The 24,264-nt window shown below is 34.8% G+C and overlaps 1 protein-coding gene across 1 annotated transcript in view; it reads left to right on the top strand.

Moving 5' to 3' along the window:
- Positions 1-521: 521 nt before the first annotated feature.
- The window catches only part of LOC148276075 (oxysterol-binding protein-related protein 6-like), a gene marked incomplete at its 3' end in the record, with an annotated part of 65,565 nt that continues 41,822 nt past the window's right edge, over positions 522-24,264 (top strand). Inside the window, exons 1-2 of the mRNA XM_088234788.1 lie at positions 522-818; positions 21,189-21,289. Of these exons, the coding sequence (XP_088090914.1) occupies positions 21,238-21,289 (52 nt within the window). The remainder of the gene's footprint in view (positions 819-21,188; positions 21,290-24,264) is intronic.

Below are 24,264 nucleotides of genomic sequence, written 5' to 3'. Positions count from 1 at the left end.
TCTACCATATAAGAGGTCTCGGGTTCGATTCTCGACGTAGTTGACATGAAATATTGATTTAAACAATGTTTTGAAACTATTATATTTCATACTCCCTGGACTGGCGCAAGACTGATCATCTTTCCTTTATGTAACAAAAATGATTAAGATACGCTGCAATTGGTGTACCAATGCAGTGCCCCATGCACTATTGGTTGCGGAAAGGGAATGATGACGTTTTTTTATAAATTGTTTAATACAAATGGTTTGAATTTTTACTTTTTTTTTCATAAGTATTTTTACCCATTTCTCAATATTTTTTGACGGCCTTACTAAAAATTGAATTCTGTAACTTCTCCTTCACCTTTTATCGAGTTTTATAATGCGCAACGTTGGAAAAAGAAAAAAACGATCAGACCATGCATGCGTATACCATGTTTGCGCTGAAGTAGATTTTCGCATTGCGATAGTTTAGAAAACCCTCGCTAGGAGGCAAACAACTTGACTTTGCGTAGAAATATACGAAACGTCAAGAGTCCGGTGACGTCAGGCGTAGTACTGGCGAATACGAATAGAATACCTATGCCAGTGCGAGTGTGCCTGTAATTTTCTAGTGTCAACGAAAACGGGTGAATTCTTTCTCAAAGAAACATAATTGAAATTGACGTTGTTCCGGATTTTTCGAGTATTTCAATTCAGAAATTGTCACATTTCTCGAGTGGAGCTTTCCGATTCAAGTGCCACCCAAAGTTCCGTGCGAAATGTCATTTTAAAGTGAACGGTGCAACTGATTTGTGTCGTGATTTTACACTTATATGGATCCTTTTTTACGACATTACGTAAGTGTTGATTGTTCTTTTAGCGGTTGATTGATTTATGTAAGATTCCTGTGTGGTAATGGCAGATCTGCCCGTTTATCAAATTGACGGCAACCTTGAATGAGTGCGAGGTTAATCCGACCACCCGACCTCGGCTCCGAAAATTACGCCGACCTATTTCAAGCGGGAAATGTCAGTGGATCGAAATGTATTGACAAACAGGTGACAGTGACACCCCCTGAACACTCCAAATTAAAAAAATGTTTTTAAACTATCGATTATACTTGCCCATTTCTAAAGAATATTTTTCAAACTTTTAACTAATCGCAAAAAATGCGAAATGTCATTTTTTAGTATAAAATTCTCATACCTACCTGGCTGCGTTGTAGAAATGTATACCGATCGAGTCCCAATAAGCCATCTCAGAATTTTAATTCGCGATACAGAGCACAGAACACGATTGTATAAAGGCAATGAATAATCCCTTAACGATTTATTTGTTTATTCATTTAAATAAAGTTACATTTTACATATATTTATGAACTTATGAAGGCTTTTCAGGCTTGTGCCCATATTGGGCCACAATAATTAAAATGGAAAAAAATAGTAATTAGAATGAAAAACTGATAGTATAAGAACTGATAGTATGTAAATCAAATTAAAAATCAAGTTCTTTGTCAAAGAACGTGTAAAAAATATAATATATAGATTATGTTTTATTTACTGCATTTTATAGTATACATATTTATCAACAAAAAAAAATATTTGTCAAAAAACATGTAAAATGTACAACGGTATAATGTATTATATTTACCGAATTTGGTAGTACATTAATCAAAATTTTTTTTTTTAAAGATTCATCTAATTTAATTATTTCACCTACATACTAGGCAACGCCTAAAAATTGTATTTTTTTCAATGTATATACTTCTTAATGGACCAGGTGGATAAATAAAGGTTTCAGCTCTTTGACTTCACAAACATCAACAGTTGAAAGACTTGGAGGAATATATATGCTTAAATATAGGCAGAGTGGCAGCCAATGGCAGGTCATAAGCCCTGTACATGCTAGACTTCCATATTCCCTAATTTAAGATATCATCCATCCCTGTTGTAATTTGTTAATTTTATAAAGATATTTGAAAAACATATTACAACGGAGATGAAAAACATCTTAGGGAAGGTATATAGAAGTTTGGCTGGTTTAAGTGGCTACTTTACACACTGTGTAACTTTCAGCATTCTGCTCATATTTGAACATCTATGTTCCTTCGATTCTTTCATCTGTTAATGTCTGTGAAGTTAAAGAGCTGAAACCTTTATTTATCCACCTGGTCCATAAAGAAGTATAGAAATTGAAAAAAAAATTTTTTTAGGCGTTGCCTAGTATGTAGGTGAAATAATTCAATTAGATGAATCTCACCCGCATAAATAAAGGTTTCAGCTCTTCAATTCAACAGCATCAACAGATGAAAGAATTGAAGGAATATAGATGTTCAAATACGGGCAGAATGGTAAATGATACACGGTGTGTAAAGTGGCCTCTTAAACCAGCCAATGACAGGTCATAAGCCCCGTAGATGCTTAGACTTCTATATTACCTCCTCTAAGATGTTCTTCATCTCTGTTGTAATATGTTAATATTAACAGCTCCCCAGGGAGTTGAATCCAGTCCGTGTCTACAAAAATTTGGACAAACTCAATATACTGTTGATATTTGGAAAAGCTGTACACTTTTGCAAATACGTTCCTACATTATTTTTTTTTCTGGCGCATGGTATTGTTTCCTTAGAACAAGCATTATAGGAATTGATAGATCCTTTCAAGTATTCGGCTATACTACACTCCTTCACTTGTTTGATTCATCCTTAGTAAATACTTAAATAAGTAGAATATTTGTCTGTAATTTTGCTTATGTGATTTTTCTAATATTTTTTAAATTTTTTTGATTAATAAATTTCATAAAAAGTACACGTTTTTGTAAAATTCTAAACATATCTACTTTTACTCATCTAGTAAATGTTATCACTGTAACTCTCCAAAAAAGAGACTAACTCTTGTGCTTGGAGAGTGACTTACACTGTTTTAGTTGTTTATATAATTTTAAATATGAGTATATGAGAAAGAAAAATAAAAACCTAGGATATATAAAGAAAAAACATAAAACAATATTACATTCATACTAATTAAAATTTAATGTTGTTTACACGTGTTCAAAAAATTTCTTGAGATTAACTTTACATTTATTTATTGATATATTATTTTTAATAGTTTTTAGTTCAGTGGGAAGATTATTATAATTTTTTACACCTTTGAAGACAAAGCTATTTTGACCATGACTTGTGTGGAATTTAGGAATTTTAATATTATGTTGGTATCTGAGTGACTTATTCATCTCAAATTCTTTTATTTTTTCTTCTTAATAAATTTGTGAAATAGAATTTATTTTATAAAGAGTGTCCACTGTATGAACCTTAAATATTTTATATAGACTTTCCGTATTGAATGTTGAGGGTTTTTTAAAAATAACTTTAATAATTAATCTTTGTACTATTTTAAGAGGGTTAATATATTGGAATATGCACCACCCCATCCCACAATACCATATTGTAACAAAGATTGTACAGTTGAGTAATTATCTATTTTTAAATAATTGATTTTTTTAAATATTCCTTAATCTAATAAATATGTATACTCATTTTCTAATTCGTTTAACTAGTTTACTAATATCGTCTTTCCATTTTAAGTTTTGGTCTATGTATACACCAAGATTATTAATTTTATAATATGATATAATAATATAATATAATATATAAATAAATGTCTTTACTCAACCGTATCTCTTCGGATATCGACATCTTTCATTACAGTAGCGTGCCTAGGGTTAACCAGTAAAGCAATCCCATTTAAAAAAAAATCTTGCTTGTGAACATAATGTATAAGTAGCGCAATGCGGGTCTTAAACTAATTTAGAGAAAAATAACCTAACAAAGATAGAAAAAAACAAACGCAAAATAAACAGTCGTGAAAACGTTCGATCTGTTCTATCGCTTCCACACGCAAACGTGGAACCTTAACTAACTAAGAAAACTAACCTCTGTACAAAAAGCAATACCTATATCCATGTGACTAAAATTTGTTATCCTTGTTTGTATTCGCAATGCAATGTTTGTAATTTTTCTTGCGACGAGAAAGCCACATAAGAAGCCCACATGAGAGAGCGAGATGACTATACATTATGCTTCTGCCAGCGTCCGTGCACGTGGATTTTATGGGATTCGGGTTTCAGCTAAATTCGTCTCCAGATAAGAATGACGACTTTACAAACGAGCGCGCTAAATTTTAAACAACTAAATGAATTATTTGTAATAATCGTTAGGTCCAGATTTGGTCATTTCGATTTGAAATCGGTTAGGCAAGCCCGGCTTTTGGGCTTCTATGGAAATACCGCAACTGCTTTTATAGTAGTGAAAAAAATTCAAATAGCATAGCATTCCTTTTCTATAATTGCTCGGTATTTTTATTTTACCATCTTCGTATATTTTAATTTAAGTGTTAATTTTTTCGTGCTATGTGTGCCTCGAAATATTTTTGTAATGTACATAAACGTATATTAGTACACCAATTGCACAAACAAACAACAAACAAACCATCACGCCACTTCCCCGTAGGGGTAGGCAGAGAGGATAGAACGCCATAACACTCTATCTTGGCACACAGACCTCGCTTCCTCTACATTCATACATCTTCTCATGCACGCACGTCGATTATTCCTACTTTTGACATGTCCATCTTCAAGTATTTGATGGACTTGATCGTGCCATGTCTTTCTCGGTCTTCCTCGTTTTCTGCATCCATCAACATTTGCATCGTAGATCTTTTAGCCGTTCTTTCGCTGTCCATTCACTCTACGTGTCCAAACCAACGCAGCACCCCCTTCTTGATTCTGTCAATAATGCATGTCTCAGCCTTACACACTTCACGGATCTCGACATTTGTGCAGCTATCATACATCGTTTTACCACACATTCGCCTGAGGGATCGCATTTCGACAGCATTCAACCTACTTTCATCATCATTTTTCCAATTCCATACTTCGCTCCCATACATTAGAGTTGGCACTAGAACTCCCCTTTGAACTGCTAGTTTAGCCTCCTGCGATAAACATTTGTTTGCCAAAGTAGATTTTAGTGCACCGTTCACCCTGTTCCCGGCACTCACCCTCCTTTCAATAACTTTCTCGGCCTTTCCGTCCCTAGTAAACATACGACTTCCCGGGTACACAAATTCTTCTACCTGATTCAGAATATCTCCGTTCACGCTGATCTCACATTTAGTTATATTTTCATCCCTTTCAAAAACCATCACTTTTGATTTATTAACATTCATAAGCAAATCGCTTTTCTTGCATACATCGTAGACTTTTGTTACCAAGAATTGCGGGTCTTCTTTGCCGCTGGCAAGAAGCACGGCATCATACGCATACAGAAGACAGTTAACAGTTATACCACTCATTTTTGCTCCCATTCTTAAATCTTTCAGTTCTTTCATACAGTTATCGATGTATATGTTGAACAACCATGGTGACATTACACATCCCTGTTTGACTCCTTTCGGAATATTAAACCACGATGTGTACACCAATTACAGCGCATTTTTAATAGGAAATTAATCCTTCCCGCTGATCGCGTCTGTATATTTTGCTGTCCTGACTTTATCTACAGATTTCCATTATATTATGGAACATGACATAACTTATATTATACTGACATTGATGTTCCATAACCTTGGTGTATAATTTACCTTCAATTCCGTCATTATAAAATTAATTATTATTGATGATATAACTAACTAACTAACTACTAACTAACCATCACGCCATTTCCCCGGAGGGGTAGGCAGAGAGGATAGAACGCCACACCACTCTGTCCTGGCACACTTCCTTTGCTTCCTTCACATTCATACATCTTCTCATGCACGCACGTCGATTATTCCGACTTTTCACATGACCACTTTCAAGAATTTGTTGTACTTGGTCATGCCATGTCTTTCTCGGCCTTCCTCGACTTCTACAACCAGACACATTCGCATCATAAATCTTTTTAGCCGTTCTTTCATCATTCATTCGCTCCACATGACCGAACCATCGCAAAAGACCTTTCTTAATTTTGTCGATAATGCTTAACTCAGCCTTGCATTCTGCTCTAATTTCGACATTAGGGCACCTATCATACATTGTTTTTCCGCACATTCGCCTGAGGGATCGCATTTCAACAGCATTCAGTCTTCTTTCGTCCCTTTTTTTCCAACTCCATGCTTCGCTTCCATACATTAGGGTTGGTACCAGAACTCCATTATGAACTGCTAATTTAGCCTCTTGCGATAGACACTTATTTGCTACGACAGACTTTAAGGCACCATTAACTCTGTTACCGGCTCTAACTCTCCTTTCAATATCCTTGTCCATATTTCCATCTCTAGTAAACATACTACCCAGATATACAAATTTTTCGACCCGTTTCAAACTATCTCCATTTACTACAATCTTGATGATATAATGACAGTAATTAAATAATGTGTGATGATATTGATATAATATCGTCCGTAGAATGGAGCGGGGGAAATATAAATTTTACATCACTATACGAAGAACCCTATATGGAGAAATAAGCGCACATGCTAACCGAAAGGTCAGGATACACAAGGCAGTACTGTCGGCCTCGCGGTGTAATGGTCAGCGCGTTTGCCTACCGTGCTGGAGGTCTCGGGTTCGGTATCCGACATGGTTGATATGAAATATTTATTTAAAAGGGTGTTTAGTCCCTGGAGTGGCACCTGAAGCGTAAGACTGATCATCTTACCATCATGTAACAAAAAAGATCAAGATACGCTGCGATTGGTGGACCAATGCAATGCCCTATGCACCATTAGGTGCGGAAAAGGAATGATTATGATACTTTTTTTTTCCATACACATATTATTTACATGGAAATATAATTACAAAGATACACTTTAGATAAATAAATCTTAAAATTAAGCTATAACATGAATTGGAAAAAATACCCACAAAGACTTCAGCGTCTGAGCGTGGGCCATTCCTTTTTTAATTATTAAAAAGTTTATATCATATAAATATGGTATGACATGACCATGAAAAGAAAATAAAAGAAAATTGAAAATTGCTAAAAATTACAAAAATATGATTTATTTGCACTATGCATTTATTTTTTTTATTTTTTAAAAATGTGTATCTGCTCCTTCCATGCTAATCCAAGACCTCAAACCTACTTTAAACTGTACCAGTGATTTAATGTTTTGTAGTTCCTTGGTTTAAATATTAAAGGATCTTGGACCAACATGTTAGAAGTGCCTCTGTGCGAACTTCTGCATCCTGGAACTGAAAGTACACTATCAGATATATCACTAATACAACAAACAATTCCCTATTCAAGTAAACATATTTCAGGCACTGAAATAAATATAATTTTCTAAAACTAAGGAGTCCACTATCTACGTATTTATTTTAATTATTTAATTTATTTTATTTATTTAATTTATTTAATTTATTTAATTTATTTAATTTATTTTATTTGTTTTATTTGTTTTATTTGTTTTATTTGTTTTATTTGTTTTATTTGTTTTATTTGTTTTATTTGTTTTATTTGTTTTATTTGTTTTATTTGTTTTATTTGTTTTATTCATTTTATTCATTTTATTTATTTTATTTATTTTATTTGGGAAATCAACAGTTCTACATGCATATTTTAGTAAACAAACAGATATAGTGTATAAACTCAGAATTAATAACAGATTTCTACTTAGTATACAAAGTTAGTAAAGAAAATATATTACATATCAAATAAATACATACAAGTTATACATATAAAAATGTTATTTTCATGTACTCAATAATCAAAGATTTTTTAAATATTTATTTTAAGAACATTAAGTTACTGTAAATTGGGCGGGATAAGGACAATAATGCTTGAAGAGAGGATAAGGAGGGGAGGGGAGATGTATATATTTATTATTATAATGTCTACTAAGTTACATAATACATTTATTACTAGAATAGTCTTATGTTTTTTGTATAGTATTTTATTGTATTTTTCGCGTCATTGACTATGCGCGTCCAAGACTCCTCCCCATCCTATTATACCATATGTTATCGAAGACTGGATTAAAGCGTAATATACTATTTTTAATTTTTCTTTGGTTAAGATATGTTTCAGTCTTTAGAAAACTTAAGATAAATATCTAAGTTTATCTGTTAGTTCCGCATAAAGTGAAACTGACCAAATCGGTCTATGGGGGATTCGAATCCCCCCCTTCGGTCCGGCTAGCTTAAGGTACCGACATTATGACTCTTTTGATGCAACTTACAATTTCTTACACCGTTTTTACGGCCAAAAAAAAGCAGAATGTCAAGTGTCAATTTGATCTTTATAAAAGGTAAATTACAAAACATACTTATGTTCGAAGTGAATAATAGCATCATTGTTTTTCTTATTTCATTAATAACAGCGTGAAAATTTGAATAACAATGTCTTTTTATCACAAACTGTGACTAACATTATGAATAATTTCGGCATGAAAGAATATTATTTAAATAAACATGAATCAGTTATGCTAATATTTCAAGTTTTAAGAGCCCATATAGGAAGTATAATTTTATAATAACAATTATAAAAATCTTTACCAATCATAATATACAATGTTATAAAATATTTTTTGATGCGAATAGGAATTACCTTCTATGGCTCGTTTTCGGTGTGTGAGGTTTTGCCGCGACCAATATTTGAGTTCTTTCGATGACCTCGTGTGTAAAACTATAACGATTACATAATATTTAAAACTATGACTAGATAGTCTGTTTTGACTGCCGGAAATGGTTTGTCGCGAGAAGAGGGGGGCTGCGAGGTGACGTCGCATCGCTGCGCGTCGTGGAGGTCCTAATTTAGGCTTGTGCGGGATCGGCGCGCGCTCAGTTCAAAAACAAAAACCCTCTAAAGTTTAATTTTAGAGGCTGCAGAAGAGAGAAGAGAGGATATGGAAGGAAGTTATGAATTTTTTTTTTTTTTTTTACATTTTCTTTTGCACCACAACAGGCCAGGAGGCCTAATTACAGTGGTGAATTACATCACAGAGCACCCAGGCTTGAGAAAAAACACATTTTAATTTTTGTGTTCTCACCGGGAATCGAACCCGGAACCTTCCGTGCGTGAGTCAAGCGTCTTGACCACTACACCACGGAGGCCGCCGAATAACACACCGCAGCACACGAGGAAGTTCAGTGCTACGGTAAATATAAAATTAGAGCATTAAATTGTTCGGCAGTGTCTGAAAAATGTATGAAAAAAATAATTTAAATGCTCTTAATAACGATCTTTTTTTAATTTTTAATTTTATTTTATTTTATAAATTTATAGCAAAAAAAATAGTACACATACTTAATAACAGGGAATCTATATAAAACTAATTAATGTAAAATGAAAACGGAGTATTCTCTGTTTATGATAGTCTCCATCTAACATGGCACAGCCTGTTCTAAGATGAAGATTTTTTTATTTTTAGAGCATAAGTAGATCTATACTAATAAAACAATAACATAAAAAGAAAAATTAATTCTACTTAATTATAAATGCCTAGCTAATCAAATGTAAGAAATTAAAAATTGTTATTATAAAAATATAAAGTAAATATATGTGCCAAGAATACATGTTACTTAAACATAAATAATATAGTATAATATATAATAAACAACAAATATAAAGCAATGAAATACATAAAAATATAAATAATATGTGTACCAATTATATGAAGTACTACGTTTTTTGATTTGCATATATTTTTCAAAAAAATCTTTCGCTGCACTATTAATATGTGCAGTTATTTTTATTTTATTAAATTTGTTTTACATTTTGAGTCTTTTATATTTGGGAATAAGTTATTAAATATTTTTGGAGAAATAAGGAAGTTCAGTTTTTTATTATTTTTCCGTACACTTTCAAGAAACTTTGCCGTACAATTTAATGCTCTAATTTTTACTCCGCGCAAGAAAACATTTTTTGTATCCAATTTCCCGTAGGGCTGAAGTTCCTCATTACATTATATGGCTTTTACCAAAGGCGGTTGATACAAATAGGACAATACAGTTAATTTGTTTTGCTGAACGAGTGTTTATATTTTCTTGGGTTCTTTTGACCTCACTTAATTTATCATAAAATTTAAGTAGTAGGCACCTCACAAACAATTGTCTTACATCCAATATCTACCTACCTATTTACAATTTATGAATTTAATGGCTAGCAAACTTAGTATAAAATATGTTACTGACTATCAAAGTCACCCCAGGGTCTCCAGAGACCTTTTACGATATAAAATACCTACCTAATTTTCACGAACCGGTTATATAAAGACACTCAAGGATTTCTTAGGCTGCTTTTTAAGTATAGCAAATGTTACATTATTTTTAATTGTTAATAATAACTTTTAAACAATATTTACGCCCGTAGGGCCTTTGAATAATTTAGGTACAATTAAAATATTCTAAATTCTTTTAAAATGCCGATTTAATCTGCATCTTTTAGACACTTTATGCTTTATTATTAATATTTAAAGCATTAACTTTTTCCAAGTCCATACATCGCTCCCATGCATCAGGGTCGGGACCAGCACTCCGTTGTGAACGGCTAATTTTGCCTCTTGCGACAAACATTTATTTATTAGACATAATTAATTCGTTATTTATTCGCCGTGTATAAATACGCATTTAACAGCAACCTCGTGTATTCTGTCCATCTCCAACTGGGGTAGGAGCTCCAACAATCAGCAACTTAAACCCTACAACTTTATAGTCTCGAAATATACCGATGATTCGTTTGTAATTGCCCACCCGCGCTATCGATTTTGTACAGGGAACATTTTAATGACATCATCCACCGCTTTCTGCTTTATTATTAATATTTAAAGCATTAACTTTGTGGTCTAACATTTTACTAAATGTTATTAAATATTTGTATATAACTACTTACCGACTTTTCTATGTCTACTTCAATAAAAATTCCAATAAAAATAAAAAAAGAGAAACAATGTTTTAAATACTGTTTTCCAAATCAAGAATCTTCAAATAATTTGTGTAATCTGCAAGTTTAATCAAGGAGAAAAAACCCGCACTGGGGTTAAGACATTCAAAATATAGCAAACTTATTTGTATGAAACAATAAGCTGGAATAATCAGCTAGTTTCTTAGCTCACCGCAGGCGCTGGGCGCGCTTCATAAATATTAATATTTATATTAGGATAAAAATACGAACGGTGTAAATGATTAAAAATAAATTGTAATTATTTATTTGTTTTTCTGTAAATAAAGTTACAATAAAACATTATTATGGTTAGTCAAATATAATGGTAAGCTGCGCATAATCGCTTCTGTACAAGATTCGCCCCTGGCTTCTACCCCAGTTAGAGATTGACAGAGAAGACACGAGGTTGCTGTTTAATGTGTATTTAAGTATTACATGGCGAATAAATAATGAATTGTGTCGCGCGAGTGTTACGACGATGAGGAGTTGAAGTAACTGCCCTTGAACTACGCGCCCTGAACTGACTGACTGACTGATGCTGGCTGACTGGCTGACTGAACTGGGCATTACCACGTCCTGTTTTATCTTTATTTACCGCGTTCCTTTGTTGTTCATTTCTCCATGGTAGTGACGATGTTAATGTACTGCAGGACGTTGATCTCGTGTTTCGCAGAATGTAATGTATTGAATTCAACAGAAAACGCTGACTTGCTTCATCGGTCGTCGTAAAATAATTTCAAGTGAAATTAGTATGCACGTGTGTGCTATCGATCATGGACTATGAACCCCACACAACTAAAGAACATTAAAGATTTAGTCCTAGAAAGACTTGCGCCAAAAAAGTTCAGATCCACTTAGGCATTTTGTGACGTTATAATGAACTGTTTGACGTCTTTGATAACTAATATTAATAAAAAAATATTACCACACACGTACATCATTGTGCGAATAAATGGAATAAAATTCCTTGTAATCATAAAATACGTTTTTTATTAATATTTTGAGTTACAGGTGACGTACAATCATTAAATATTTTTTATTTAATATGATATATGTCCTCCTTTTGCTTTTATAACAGCCTGAACATGTTTTGGCATGGAATCAATTAAACTTCGGCCATTTTCTTTTATTCTGTCATCTCGAAACCAAATCTTCTATCATCTTGGTGGTGCAGTCCAATTTTTGTATCCTAGATTTACAAATCGTCCACAAATTTTCTATAGGATTAAGGTCAGGCGAATTTCCAGGCCAGTCTAAAAGAGTTATCTTTTTATCATTGAAATACTTAATAATAAACTTCTATACGTGACAAGGAGCTGAGTCCTTTTGAAATACAGCCCCACCACTGGGACAACATTTACTCAGTTCTGTACTCGAGTGCTGCTCCAATAGAGCTTTATACTTTAGGTTAATTATCATTCCTTCTATTTGTATTAAAGATCCGGTCCCCATATACGAAAAGCAGCCCCAAAACATCTTCTTCACAGAATATTTCACCGTTTGGTCAATATGAGCCACAGTAAGTTTTTCATCCCCACCTTTTCTGCCAAATTTTGTGTGATACCCCTGTACGAGAAAGTGGGTCTAATCTGAAAACAGAACCATCTTCCAGTCTTCTACAGTCCATTTGGTATATTTTCCAGCCCAAATGAGCCTTTGCTTCATCATACGTGCCGTCAGGAGCTGTTTATTCTGTGGTGGAATTGCCTTTCTTCCAGATTCAATAAGTCTTCTTCGTAGTGTTGAGTCGTGTATCATCACCCCGGTAGCTGTCGAATTTCGTTGATGTTCGTAACTTGTTTTTCTGGGGTTACTATTTCTGATTAAAGATATTTCATCTTGGACACCAGTTTTTCGGTTTCTTCCACATTTCACAATTCCCTTTGCGTTAACTGACCCTGTTTCTCTTTTCTGCTTAATAATCTTGCTGACTGCTCCCTTACTCACAAAACATTCATTTGCAATCTCCTTCTTAGTCATTGATGTATGTTCACTTAACCTTTTCCCATTTCCTCGGCGTAATATCCATGATTTATATAAACCAACTCAAAAACACTGTTAAATATACAAGCAATTTAAATAAAATGAGTTATTTATTAAGAAAGTGTAAAAAAAACAATATATAGTACACCAACAAACACCAATATGAGCTCCCAAAGGATTAATGAACTGTAAGTCGTAATTTTTCGCTCTAAACAACTGTCAAATTGACATATGAGTGTTGCTTTACGTAAAAAATGACAAAAAATACTCTTATTCCATTAATTCGCATAATAACGTACGTGTGTTTAAACTAGGTAAATGTACAAGTTTTTTAATTGACATCGACCCTCACCAAAATGGTGACAAGAAAAATATGAAATCTGGCATTGGCCCTTTTAGATTAAGCCACAGAAAAAACTTACCGATGTTTGTACTTACCTGTGCTATTTTCGTAAATACTCCTTGTGCGTATTGTGAAATAAAATAAATATGTAAAAAGAAAATCGATTACAGAAAAGCCGTTCTCATAGTTCAATTCAATTCAATTAATTAATTAAAAATAATACATACATTACAAACCAAAATAAAGACGTACATATTATAAAATGTCAAAAAATACAAAAAGAGTCTCTTGTCAAAATAGTAGGAGAATCCTGCTCCGGAAAAACCCTTCGGATACATGGAACAGATCAACATCCAGAGCGATAGCCCTTCCGACAGGTTCCTCCTGTATATCTGAATATGAAACAATCTATGCCGGGGCTGTCTTAGGTAATTATCAGGAACATACAAACCAATGCTCATCATAATCTCAGAATTATCGATCATTTTTTTTAAACATTTTTTTTGCACCACAACAGGCCAGGAGGCCTAATTACAGTGGTGAATTACATCACAGAGCACCCTGGCTTGAGAAAAATAACATTTTTAATTTTTCGTGTTCTCACCGGGAATCGAACCCGGAACCTTCCGTGCGTGAGTCTAGCGTCTTGACCACTACACCACGTAGGCCGCCAAACCGCGCAACAATCGATAAAAATGTGTAGCAAAATAAACATTCCTTCTAGTCTCCAAACTGTTGTAGCCAAGAATACCCTGGAGAAACTCGGTCGGGTAGAGTCGAGGATAACACCCGCACTCTCTCATGTAGAGATATCTCAGAAACTTCTTTTGGATTTTCTCTATCATAAGAGAGTACTTCAGTTCATGTGGCCCCCAAATCATCGAGCCAGTCTCGAGTCGACTTCGCGCCAAGGAGTTGTAAAGAGTTCTCAGTGCGCGGGTATTTTCAAAAACCCTGGCAGTGCGCAGAACAAATCCTAACATCTTCAATGCATTACCACTGATTTTATATATGTGTTCAAGAAATGTCAGGGTGCTCACAAATCTAACGCTCAGATCCTTAACATTCGATGTTCGTAATCGATGGTGTACTGGTTAGTGCGTTTGCCTGACATGGATTAAATCAAAAGAATTCATTGTACAAAAAAGTCTATCCATTATATATTATTTTATCGTTCCGCGTGGAATTTTAGACCGTCTGACGTGAGCCTTATGACTCATTGGTGATGTCAATATATTATTTTTAATGCAAATATTATTCACGAAATATACAACGCCAAAGAGTTAAAAATGTATGATACAAATCGGAAAACAGATCAGACCTTAAAGCATGTCGAGCCTTCGTTTCGTAAGTTTGTTCGTACCAGGGGCGAACCGTGTATAGAAACGATTATGCGCAGCTTACCATTATATTTGACTAACCATAATAATGTTTTATTGTAACTTTATTTACAGAAAAACAAATAAATAATTACAGTTTGTTTTAAATCGTTTCTACCGTTTGTATCTTTATCCTAATATAAATAGAAATTTTAATAAAGCGCGCCCAGCGCCTGAGGTGAGCCAAGAAACTAGCCGATTATTCCAGCTTATTTTTTCATACAAATAATTATACTATATTTTGAATGTCTTAACCCCAGTGCGGGTTTTTTCTCCTTGGTTAAACTTGCAGACTGCACAAATTATTTGAAGATTCTTGATTTGGAAAACAGTATTTCAAACATTGTTTCTTAAGGGCTATTTTTCTTTGAGATGGTACTTTTGACATAAGACCATAATTGCTTTCATGCGTCATATTGCAGGACACGTGGCGCTCAACGCGGCCGTTTTTAGCACTATTAATTACTAGAACAATTCGGCCATTTGACATTTCAATTGAATACCTAATATAATACCTTTATCACGATGTCACATCGTTTGAGTTTATTTTATGGATGAGAGTTGTTGTATCACACAGAACCACAGAAAAATATCAATTTATAGTATATATTATTTACAATAAATTATGTACCTCCTATGTATGTACAAATATATGTTTTTTTTTAAATAGCTTACCTGTAAATAAAATCACCATTCGCCACTGGTTCGTACCCCATCATATATCTATCTTGCTGTGGTTTCCTGAGTAGTGCTGTCATGTAGCGGTGGATGATGTCATTATAATGTTCTCTGTACAAAATAGATAGCGCAGGTGGGCAATTACAAACAAATCATCGGTATATTTCGAGACTGTAAAGTTGTAGGGTTTAAGTTGCTGATTGTTGGAGCTCCTACCCCAGTTGGAGATGGACAGAATACATGAGGTTGCTGTTAAATGCGTATTTATACATGGCGAATAAATAACGAATTAATTATGTCTAATAAATAAATGTTTGTCGCAAGAGGCAAAATTAGCAGTTCACAACGGAGTCCTGGTCCCGACCCTGATGCATGGGAGCGACGTACGGACTTGTAAAAACAGGGATGAAAGTAGGCTGAATGCTGTCGAAATGCGATCTCTCAGGCGAATGTGTGGTAAAACTATGTACGATAGATGCACAAATGTTGAGATCCGTACCTTATGTAAGGCTGAGACAAGCATTATCGACAAAATCAAGAAAGGAGCTCTGCGCTGATTTGGACATGCAGAACGAATGGACAGCGAAAGAACGGCTAAGAATATTTACAATACGAATGTTGTTTGATGCAGAAAATGAGGAAGACCGAGAAAGACATGGCATGACCAAATCCAACAAATACTTAAAGATGGACATGTCAAAAGTCGGAATAATCGGCGCGCGTGCATCAGAAGATGTATGAATGTAAAGGAAGCGAGATCTGTATGCAAAGATAGAGTGATGTGGCGTTCTATCCTCTCTTCCTAACCTTACGGGGAAATGGCGTGATGGTTGTGGCGTGAATCTTACAATTTTATACAAAAATTAAAAGCAAAGATTAACAAAAATAAATATGTATAAAAAAAATTAACGCTATACTATGAAGAGAGGAGAGGGGATGGGAAGGAAAGAAGAAGGATAAAGGAACAATTTAAATATTTAGAAAGTGACATTTCAATCTTGACTTAAATGTAAATAAAGAAGGGGCGTCTCTAACATTAGTGGGTAGATTATTCCACAATCGAGCGGCTACTACTGTGAAAGAGGAGGCAAGAAAATTACAGCGATGACAGGGTATTAAAAGGGTTCTCTCGTTACTAGAACGAAGAGATAGTCCGTGTTGTGAAAGAGGTTGGATGAGCTCTCTCAGATAAACCGGCGAAGTGGAATTATTTAAAATATTGTGAAGAAGTAATAGAATGTGAATGTTTCTTCTATGCCTGATACTGAGCCAGTGTAGTTGCGTGCGATACTCGGTTATGTGGTCAAATTAGCGCAGATTAAAGATATAACGAATACAAATATTCTGCAATCGTTCTAACTTATCAAGCAATTCAGAGTTAGCATCTGGATAACATACATCCGCATAGTCAAGGAGTGAAAGAAGTAAGCTCTGGACTAATGTTTGCTTAACATCAATTGGCAAGAAATTCTGTAATCTTTTAAGTGAGTGTACGACTAACTTCGTCAACCTGATCGAGTGATTGAGCTACAGGTATTTGAAACTCTCGACCCTTTCGATGATTCGGTTTGACGTCAGGAGATTTTGAGCATCAAGGCACAAAGTTTTACACAGCACATGGGTTTTTGCAATGTTGATTTTTTAACCCATGCATGCAGAGTACCTATTTAGCTTATTACTAAAAAAAATAACTTACCCTTGTTTTTTACTGAAAATATGTGGTGCCACTGGACGACCTGGACGTGAGGGCCGAATTTCCCGCCACGTAACAGTCGGCGATGGCCGATTTTATTACAAAGCAAACAAAACATAATAATATGTACACCGATGTAATAACGTTATGTGTTTCAATCATCCTAAAACCATTTTAGATATCAAGTGTCATAACACAAAATGGCAATAAAACTAAGTGGTCGTAAATAACTACTCGCCACATTTTGTTTCAATATTATGTCAAAATTGTTGCGGACGAAGACCGGCTTCCAAATTTTCGTTTCGAAGGCGAAAAAATGTCCGGTGTCTATAAAGTGTTCCGCTATTGCAGATTTGTCAGGGTGCCCAAGTTACGAATAGAAATGTGCCTATTGCCGACTGCGACACGATACACCTTACTTAAACACATACCTTTTTCTACAAAACACTCAGTTTACCCTAAAAATGGCTCCTGCAATGGTAGCCGAAACATCGGAACACACCAACATCACCCAAGAAAGAAACATATTGATTTCTTCTTCTTCTTATGGTTCCTCTCCCCGATGGAGGTTGGAAATCATCATTGCGATTCTTACTTTATTGGCAGCTGCCCTGAACAAGGACTGAGTGCTGCAATGGAACCAGTCGCGCAAGTTCTTAAGCCAAGAGATGGGCCTTCTACCTGCACTGCGTTTTCCTTCAATCCTCCCCTGTAGAATGACTTGTAAAATTTTATATTTTTCGCCTCTCATCGCATGCCCAAAGTACTCAAGTTTTCTTTTCTTTATGGTCTTCAGTAACTCTTTATCTTTTTCCATCCGTCGGAGAACATCATCGTTTCGGACTCTATCCACCCAGGAGATTTTTAATATCCTCCTGTAGCACCACATTTCAAAGACTTCGATCTTTTTTGAAGTGTTTTGGGTGAGTGTCCACGTTTCGACGCCGTAAAAAAGTACCGAGAAGACGTAACATCGAGTAATGCGCATTCGGAGGTCTAAATTAAAGTCTCTACTGCAAAGAAGGTCACGCATCCTGAAAAAGAAGTCTCGCGCCACCTCTATTCTGACTTTGATCTCTTGCGAGTGATCCCATTTATCATTCAGCCAGCATCCTAAATATTTATATTGATGAACTTGCTCAATACACTGCGCTCCAAGTTTTAAAGTCATTGGGAAAGTTTGTGGCTTTTTCCGAATAACCATACATTTAGTCTTGGAAATATTCATCTCTAGCCCTTTATTTATTTATTTATTAACGGACATTGTCCATGTATACAATTTATAAGGTTTAAATATTACAATAAAAGAATAGTTTAAAACATTTAAAGAAAAAAGAAAGAAGCATTGACAAACATAAGGGACATCGAGACAAGATCTGGACTATTTATTTAGTGCTCGTTTAAATCGTTGTAAACTAAAACCAAAAAAGTCCAGATCCTGTCTTGAGTTAACAATACGACAAAGGCGGGTCATTGGAGAATTTAGGCCATAGTTTGTTCTATGCTGATCGATGAACAGTACTTCATTGTTTCTCAATCTACGTTTCGGAATATTGAATTTTACTTGTCCTAGTAATGATGGAACATCGATTATACCATTTAGTATGCCGAACATATATATGGAGTCAATATTAGTTCTACGTTTTTGTAGACTATAAATATTTAACATTGACTCTATTTCAGCATAAGAATAATTATCTCTCTCTAGTCCAAGCATCCACGCTATTTTTCGAAGCAAGCGATGTTGGACTGATTCAATGTGATTTATGCGATTGACATAGAATGGAGACCAGACCACTGAGGCATTTTCAAGAAGAGGGCGAACAGTTAAGCAATAAAGAGTTTTGATTGTACGGACATTAGTAAAATCAGAGGATATTCTGTTAATGAAGCCAAGTAATTTCAGTGATTTATTTACTGTATTATCTATATGCTCGTTGTATGTCAGTTTATAGTCCAAAACAACTCCTAAATCTCTGATGGACTTGACTACATCAATTTTGGAGTTTTCTAATAGGTACTCGAAGGAAATTGGTTGTTTTGTTCAAACTTGCCGTGTAAACTTTGTCCAATAATAGTTACAGGCTTTCCATACTATCTGCTAGAAGGACAGTATCATCCGCGTATCGGATATTGTTATTTTTATTTTTTCTCTATCTATCCTCGCCTCTGTTGTATACACCATGATTTGGTCTGACACAGGTTTTGTATATCCGAATTATGTTTCCAATATTCACGTGTTCATTGTACTATACGACATTTCCAGATGTTTGCCAAACAAGCTTTTTCATCAAGGTTTACGTAACTAATGAATTAATTCCTATTTTATTTTTATCATGTTAGCTAAATACTACACGTGGACCCAATAAATCAATTCTTTCCTTAAATTCCCTATAATTTCTACCCATTTATTTATTTTTACTGGATTTTTGGTAATGCTTAAATAGTATTAAATTCAATACATTGTACACCCCTTCGTTTTTGAGAAGACCGGAGTTTGACGTTTGCAAAAAGAATGCCATATTTGAATAAAAAAATTTACGTTTTGGAATTCAACCATAAACAAGTACCTATTTTTTTTACATGTCCTTTAATGACTGGGAGGAAAAAAATTTATGCTGCAATTTTTATTATTATCGGTATGTTTTCTAATTTTTGTCTATTTTGAATTTTTTGATTTTATTATTATTTGAATTTTTTAACGCATCATTTAATGAAATGAAAAAAAAAACATGTAAAAATAAGGTCCTTTTTAAACACAGGAATTTCCTAGCTAGTCGGGACCTGAAACAAAGAACCTATGTACATTTTTAAACTGTGAAATAAATAAATAAATAAAAGTATGTAGGTGAAATAATTCAATTAGATGAATCTCACCCGCATAAATAAAGGTTTCAGATCTTTAACTTAACAAATATCAAAGAATTGAAGAAATATAGATGTTTAAATATAGGCAGAACGGTGAATGTTGCACGGTGTGTAAAGTGGCCACTTAAACCAGCCAATGACAGGTCATAAGCCTTGTAAATGCCTACACTTCCATATTCCCTTCTATCAACAGTAATACATGTAACAAAAATATACAGAGAATAAAACCAATGACAGATATCCACAGAAATACATTAAATACACGTACAATACATACTAGTGTGTTTGTGTGAGGGTAAGTGAGTGAGAGGGTGGGTGAGTGAGTGTTATATTGGAATGAGGGTGGACACGTGTGTAAATATTGCACAAGTGTCAAGTGTCGAAAATATTAAAAATATTAAGAATTAAACATAAAATATAATAAGATAAAATAAGACTATATTATTGAACTAAGTATAAGACAAAAAAGTATGTTTTAAGGTATTATCCATCCCTGTTGTAATTTGCTAAATAATAAACTCTTAACCACTACCGCCATCTTGTCATTGTATGCTTACAGTTCGGTAGGACTTTAATCTTAAGATTAAATATATGAGTAAATATTATTGAAAAAATAAATTAAAATGAAAAAAAAACGCACGGTATTTGCGTGTTTTTAAAAACTTTTATTTATTTATTTGACGGACTTATGCAGTCCATTCTAACGATGGTAAATGCAATTTCTTATAATAAATACAGGCACTAATAAAATAAAATACAACTAAATAACATTAAAGCTAGGACAAAAAAATAAAAATTACCACCTCAAGACAAGATCCGGTCTATCTTGGTGATTTTTTAAATCTATAAATACTTAAACCAAAATGTCCAGATCTTGTCTCGAGTTTACAATACGAAACAATCGGGACATTGGCGCATGCAAGCCATAGTTTGTGCTGTGCTGATCTAGGAACATTATTTCGCAACCGGCGGATCGGAACATTGAATGCCACTTGTTCCAGTAGCGATGGTGCATCAATTAAGCCATTCAGCAAATTAAACATAAATATGGAGTCAATGTTATTTCTACGTCTTTGTAGACTTGAGATTTTTAACATTGACTCCATTTCTCCGTCGGTGTAGTCTCCCCTCTCGAGGCCAATCATCCATGCTACTTTTCTTAACAAACGATGTGCGCCGATTCGATATGATTTATCCGGCCTACGTAGAAGGGAGACCAGACCACGGATGCATACTCTAAAAGAGGACGAACAAGTGAGCTATATGGTGTTTTAACCGTGAGCATATTAGTAAAGTCACTAGATGTCCTGCTAACAAAACCCAAGAGTTTTAGTGACTCATTTGTAATTTTTAATTTTTCAGATTATAATGCCTTAACCGGGGGAAATTAAGAATTCGGAGTACAAAAAGAATGTCAGGGATTCGACACATCTCTACTGAACCTGGTTACCTCTCCACAAAAGGTAAGAACTCGAACATTCCATCTAATCGAAGTAAAAACATTTTACTTGGGAGTGAATGAGTCTGATTCGTCACTCATCAAAGTAAAACGCTCATTTGGCTAAAATCGGAAAATCCGAGCGAAGCTTAGTAAAAGTGTTTTGCGTGTACATTTTTTCAGTGGAGTGAATGCATTTGATCCGTCACCTTATATAAAAGCATCTAGGCGTAAAAATGTTGCCACTATAAAAAATAAAATCAGTTATTACATTTTTTCTACCTGTTTTACTATCTTCTTGAGTGTGTGTTTTGTCGGCCTAGTAGTGTAATGGTCAGCGCGTTAGCCTGCCATGCAAGAGGTCTCGGGTTCAATTCCCGACATAGTTGAAATTTATTTTTTTTTGTTTTTTTTTAAAAGTAAAAATACATATTTGCCTTCTTATGAATTTACCCAAATATTTAATTTTGAGGGCCATTTTCAACGAGTTGTAAATAACTCACTATAAGAAAATGGGAATCAAGTAGGTATATAGAGTAGGATTCGAACTACGGACCTTTGGTCTGTGAGTCCGAGACACTAGCCACAGGGCGTTTTCACACTAGAACATTTCATAGTTCTTGGACTGGCACCTGAAGCGTAAGACTGATCATCTTACCTTCATGTAACAAAAATGATCAAGATACGCTGCGATTTATGTATCAATGCAGTGCCCTATGCATCCTTAGGTGCGGAAAGGGAATGATGATGAGTGTGCGTAGCGAGACGTTTACAGAGCCGGCTTTGTAATCTCTCGGTAGATAAATACGGACGGTCATTAAAACCAACCGTCTTGGTAATTGTCAAAAGTCATATAAAAATCATGTTCAAGCTAGCATTTTTTGCTTGAATTGTCATTTATTGGAGTTTATAATGGCTTTGAAGTGGCCACTTTTATCTCGGCCTCAATTATGAACGCTATCTTCATCTGTATATATCGAGACGGTATACTTAACTTCTGTACTATCGGTATCTTCCTCGGTATGTTCTATCTACTTGCCATATCGACATCATATGATTGAAAGGAACCAATGAATGACCGCAAAAATTAGTCCGCGTTCCTTACTTCGTTAACATTTAAAATAGTTCTCTTTTATATTTAAATAGGCTTCTGTGATAGAAAGTGCCCACTTCAAAGCGATTATAAACTCTAATAAATCCCAATTCTAGCCAAAAATACTAGCTTAAACATGATTTTTATTTTACTTTTGACACTTGCCAAGATGATATGCTTTATATCGTCTGTATTTATCTACTGAGGGACTACAAAACCGGCCCCCTTAACGTCTCGATACGTACACTCCGAAAGATAGTAAAACAGACAGAAAAAATATAACAACTCAATTTATTTTTTATATTGGTAAAATTTTACAGCTATATGCTCTTGTATGTTAATAGGGCAGCATCTAGCTAGTTTAGTTACTGCATCTAGCCACTCGTTTCCGAAACTAACAGTTATGTCAGAATTTAATTCGACTACAAAATTAACTTATTTCTCTCTCATATTTTTGATAGGCTTTTAAGAAAAAAAGTGCTAACCTCAAAACGATTAAATTTTTTAATTAATCATAAGTACAGGAAAAAATGCTCGGTGGAGCAAAATTTTTGACACTTTTAATGCGTAGATAAACGTATCGTAGCGTATTAAATAACAAATATAATATGAAAATAAACAGGAGCAAAACCAAAGTAATGGCTGTGGCCCGTAATGAGCAACAAATAAATATAGTAATGTCAGGAGCAACTCTGAAAAACGCGAAAGAGTTTGTGTACCTTGGAAGCAGGATCACCTGGGATGGGAGAACAAAAAGAGAAGTCGACTGCCGCATACACCAAGCTAGGCTTGCGTTTAGCAAAAAATCAAAGATTTTTGAGTCAAATAATATCAAACTAAAACTCCGCAAGCAACTTGCCAACTTGCCAAGACATATGTATGGCGCATATTGATGTACGGTTGTGAGACATGGTGCCTTACCGCAAGAGATAAAAAAAGACCAGAGGCCTTCGAGATGTGGCGCTACAGAAAAATATTAGGAATTTGCCGGAGAGACCACATCACTAATGACGAGGTTCTCAATAGAATCGAAGAAATTAGGCACCTAATCAAAACAATCTCAGAGAGGCGAGCCCGATGGATCGGCCACATTATGCGCCATGAGGGTCTCTTGCACGACATCATAGAGGGAATGGCTGAGGGGACAAATTATAGAGGGCGCCCCCGACGGGAATATTTAGAACAAGTGTGCGAAGATTTTAACTGCGCCTCTTATGTGGAGCTGAAGAAGGCTGCAGAAAATAGAGACCAATGGAGGAGGAGATGCAGGACTTTGCTGCAAACCAATCCCCAGGATTGAGACTGCAAAAAAAAACGTATCGAGGGGTTCTAGACCCGTTGGTATAAACCGATGTACTTACATCAAAACTTGATGGTGGGGGTATCGGTACTATACCTTTGTAGTCAGTCGGGAGACTTTATTCTTCAACTATGACGTCATACTGAAGCTGTGTCATTTTTGTGCGTAGATATGTGTGCTGTGACATACGCTTCTCCTTGTTTCATATCGGTGTACCTTCATATCGATGTACCTACATGATGACATAAGATGACGAGTTGCAGGAAGTGGTTGGATGAGGTTGGTTCAGGATAGGGAGATATGGAGACCAAAGGGGGAGGCCTATGTTCACCATTGGACAAAAGACGTCTAATGATTATGATGAAATTTTCGGGGTCATTCATTGGTTGGATTCGATCATAAGATGTCGAGATGACAAGCCGGTATAATATACCGAGGTAGATAGAGATAAAATAATAGAAGATACAGAAGTTATGTGTCTCTGTATGTACCGATGAAGATAGGCTTTATAATCGCGAATCAGATTTGACTGTATATTTATTTTGTGTTAGTGTGTACCAGTGTTGCCAACCCCACCCTAGAGTAAAACTGTATACACGCTTAAAAA

The sequence above is a fragment of the Micrasema longulum genome, unplaced genomic scaffold, assembly GCF_059751315.1.
Source record: "Micrasema longulum isolate JH-2025_06_02 unplaced genomic scaffold, ASM5975131v1 h1tg001289l, whole genome shotgun sequence".
In the NCBI taxonomy this organism is placed as follows: Eukaryota; Metazoa; Arthropoda; class Insecta; order Trichoptera; family Brachycentridae; genus Micrasema; species Micrasema longulum.
Note: the sequence above shows the minus strand (reverse complement) of the source record. Positions and strands in the feature narration are given on the sequence as shown.